This window comes from Alligator sinensis, unplaced genomic scaffold, assembly GCF_000455745.1.
Source record: "Alligator sinensis unplaced genomic scaffold, ASM45574v1 scaffold358_1, whole genome shotgun sequence".
NCBI classification, from domain to species: Eukaryota; Metazoa; Chordata; order Crocodylia; family Alligatoridae; genus Alligator; species Alligator sinensis.
The window spans coordinates 1830933-1834267 of NW_005842121.1; the positions used below are offsets into that span (position 1 = coordinate 1830933).

At 57.6% G+C, this 3335-nt stretch overlaps 1 protein-coding gene across 1 annotated transcript in view; it reads right to left on the reverse strand.

Annotated features, from left to right (window-relative positions):
* The window catches only part of ERO1A (endoplasmic reticulum oxidoreductase 1 alpha), a 30487-nt gene extending 27786 nt beyond the window's left edge, over positions 1-2701 (reverse strand). Inside the window, exons 1-2 of the mRNA XM_025205615.1 lie at positions 2646-2701; positions 908-950 (exon numbers count right to left, since the gene is read on the reverse strand). Of these exons, the coding sequence (XP_025061400.1) occupies positions 908-950; positions 2646-2701 (99 nt within the window). The remainder of the gene's footprint in view (positions 1-907; positions 951-2645) is intronic.
* Positions 2702-3335: the final 634 nt, after the last annotated feature.

The window sequence follows — 3335 nt, forward strand, 5'->3', positions numbered from 1 at the left end:
CGGCTGGCACCCGCCCAGGCAAGCAGCGCCCGCGGCGCTGGACCCTTCCCGAGAAGCGCGGGCCCCTCGCTTCCTGGCCACGGGAAAGATGCCGGAGCAAGGAGAGGCGTTGGCAGGTCACATCCCCAGGCAGGACCGGCCAACCCATAGTGTGAGCCGGTGGTTTCCCACCTGCCGGAGATGGCAAGCCTGGGCGTACTCTTCAAAGGGGCCCACGCTTCCTTTGCGCCCGCGGCGCTGGACCCTTCCCGAGAAGCGCGGGCCCCTCGCTTCCTGGCCACGGGAAAGATGCCGGAGCAAGGAGAGGCGTTGGCAGGTCACATCCCCAGGCAGGACCGGCCAACCCATAGTGTGAGCCGGTGGTTTCCCACCTGCCGGAGATGGCAAGCCTGGGCGTACTCTTCAAAGGGGCCCACGCTTCCTTTGGACATGTTTTAGGGGGCCGCAAATGAAAAAGAGGTTGAGCTAAACTCTATGTAAGGGGGTCGTCACGCACAGACGTGACCCCCGCAGGTGCTGCGGGTCAAGCTGGGGAACCGGGCAGCCGAGGTGCTGCTTCTAGGGGATGCTGTCATATACGTGATGTAGGGGGGCTACACAGGAAGGCAACCCCCCAGTCCATACCAGTCTGAGCAGGGGGGGAATCCCTCCCTGACCCCACATGGCGCTGGTCTGACCCTGAGCGGAGGGGCAAGACCTAGACGGTCCACGAGAGGTGGGATAGGCAGGCAGAGCAAAACAGGGGGCTGACTAACACCCCTTTGCTCTTGGGATGGGAGATGGACGCGTGGAGGAGCAGTGGATCATAGGTGTGGACGCGGGCTTGGGGGTCATCTGGTCCAATCCTTGCATGAATGCAGGGATGCTATTTTTAAACTACCCCTTTGAAGTGCTCATCTAGCCTCACCTTGAAAGCCTCCAGGAAGGAGTCCACGACTTCCTCGGGGAATCTATTTCACCGCCCCATTGCTTGGAACGTGAGGAAGTCTTTCTCGGAAAGGCAGGTCCCTGAACACATCGTTGTTGAGCCAGCACAAGCCTGCTCTGAAGAGCAGCCTGCGAAAAGCAACATTGCACAAAATGAGTAATTCTCGGAGCACCATTCACCTGATGTGACTGAGCGGTGATGCAGCCTGATTTGTCCTGATGGCTCCATAGAAATAATAGCTTCCTTACGGCTTACCCGCGATTGACACTTCCCTCTTCAAATTACAGTTTCTTCAGAATTACGTGACTAACGTCCTTGTCATAACATTTACCTGCCTTTGTGTGCTTCGATGGGCGACTACATCAAAACGCAGCTAATGCACCATCAAGGAAGGGAAGTATAAATACACCGTGATGCGTGCACCAGGAAGCTGAGACAGCAGGATTTCCAAACCAGGGGGCCTAATCGTAGGTAAACTGCATCCAGGTGAACACAACCGGGTCAGTTTTCAAAAGTGCTTCCTCCCCTTGCCGGCAGCCGGAGCGGTGCAGCACCCGTGATGCAGTCACACACACAGCAAATACAATTGCGGGCTACACCAGCAGGAGTAAGAGGTGCCGGCTGTGGGAGGTGATAGTACCACTCTACTCGGGCAGGTTAGGCCTCAGCTAGAGCACGGTGTACTGTCCATGTTTTAAGAAGGACGTGGAGAGCCTGGAGAGGGTCCAGAGCAGGGTGGACAGAATATGGCCCACAGGGCAGGCCGGATTCAATGTGCTAAGGGATTTTATCCGGCCTGTGGTCCCATCCCATCTACCCAGCCAAGCACAGCCTGCTCGCAGGGGTCCCAGTGTCCGTGGAGACCCTGCCTGCTCCGTCCTGCACCTGTGGCGGTGGGTGTAGGGACAGGTCCGGGCCGGATACAATCAATTGCCTACCCCGTGCCGAGCCAGATCAGCACCCCCCATCCCGCCAAGCTGGGCCAGGTCAGCACGCCCTGACCTTGCAGCAGCTCACCAAAATAATTGCCCAGCCCTGGTCAGGAGGATGGAGGGCAAGCTGTTCAGGACAGCAAAGTATGTTTTGCTCAGAGAAAAGGTGGCTGAGAAAGGGCATGATAGCAGTCTGCAAACATCTGAAAAGCTGCCATAAAGAGGAGGGAGACCAGCTGTTCTCCTGCTGCAGACAGGACACCAAGGGATGGTTTGAAACTGCAGCAAAGCGGATTCAGACGAGATCTCAGAAAAAACGTCCTGCCGTCCGAGCAGTGAGGCAGTGGAACAGGCTGCCCGGGGAAGTCGTGGACTCCTTCCTGGAGGCTTTCAAGAGGAGGCTAGATGAGCACTTCAAAGGGGTAGTTTAAAAATAGCATCCCTGCATTCATGCAAGGGTCGGACCAGATGACCCTCAAGGCCGCATCCACACCTGTGATCCACTGCCCCTCCCCGTGTCCATCTCTCATCCCAAAAGGGAAGGGGTAGAAGTCAGTCCCCTGTTTTGCACTGCCTATTCCACCTCTCGTGGACAATATCTCACAGGGTTGCGAATCAGCATGGCACAACGGGGTTAACCTGTCCCCGAACCCAGTGGGGGATACTGCTGGCTGCATGACCCCTTCCCTAGAGCCCCCTCCTCAATTTCAGTGGATCATGGAGCAGCTGTGACCACGGGGAATCCTTGGGGCTGGACTACCAGGAAGGAGGAAGGTAGCTGTCACCCAGTGAGTCCTTCCCTCTCGCGTGTGACACAGAGGAAGTCCAGGGAGCGTGGCATCCTCGGAGCCGTGCTGCACCCAGCCAGCGGGCACTTTCTGGCCTGGCGGGAGAGCAAGAAGGCAGTGGGAAGCAAGACCAGCCTCCTTAGACCCCAGGCAGCCCCCAGAAAATGCCAGCTCTTCCTTTCCACTTGTGTTTTGACTCCAGAAAAATAATAGAGCAATTTTGCTGTTGCAAAGAGCTCAGAAAGGCCCCACCAGGTCCGGAAAGTTTTTAACAGCGTGGATTGCTGTTTGCAATGTCCGGGTTTGTCTCGTGAATCATGTTCGCGCACCTCCCTGCACGGACCTCGAAAGGCTCTCGAAGCACCCCGGGGGCCGCAGCACCCCGCTGGAGTCACCGCTGCGCGCTCTCGCGGGGGAAGCAGCGAGGATGCTACTTCCTTACGTAAACGGGGTGCAGCAGCCTAGCTGCGAGCGACCGGGAATGTAGCAGGACCAGGATTGTTTGTGATGCCTTCTATTGGCGCAGCCGTGCACTCGGGAGAGCTGCTGGGCAAGCCTTCGGGCATCAAGGGCTCTTCCTCAGGGCTGGGAAAGGAGGTGACAGATGGAGAAGCCTCCATGGCAGTGCAAACCACCTCCGTGTGCACACTACACAGCTGTTTGCACGCACAGCATCAGCGGGAGGCC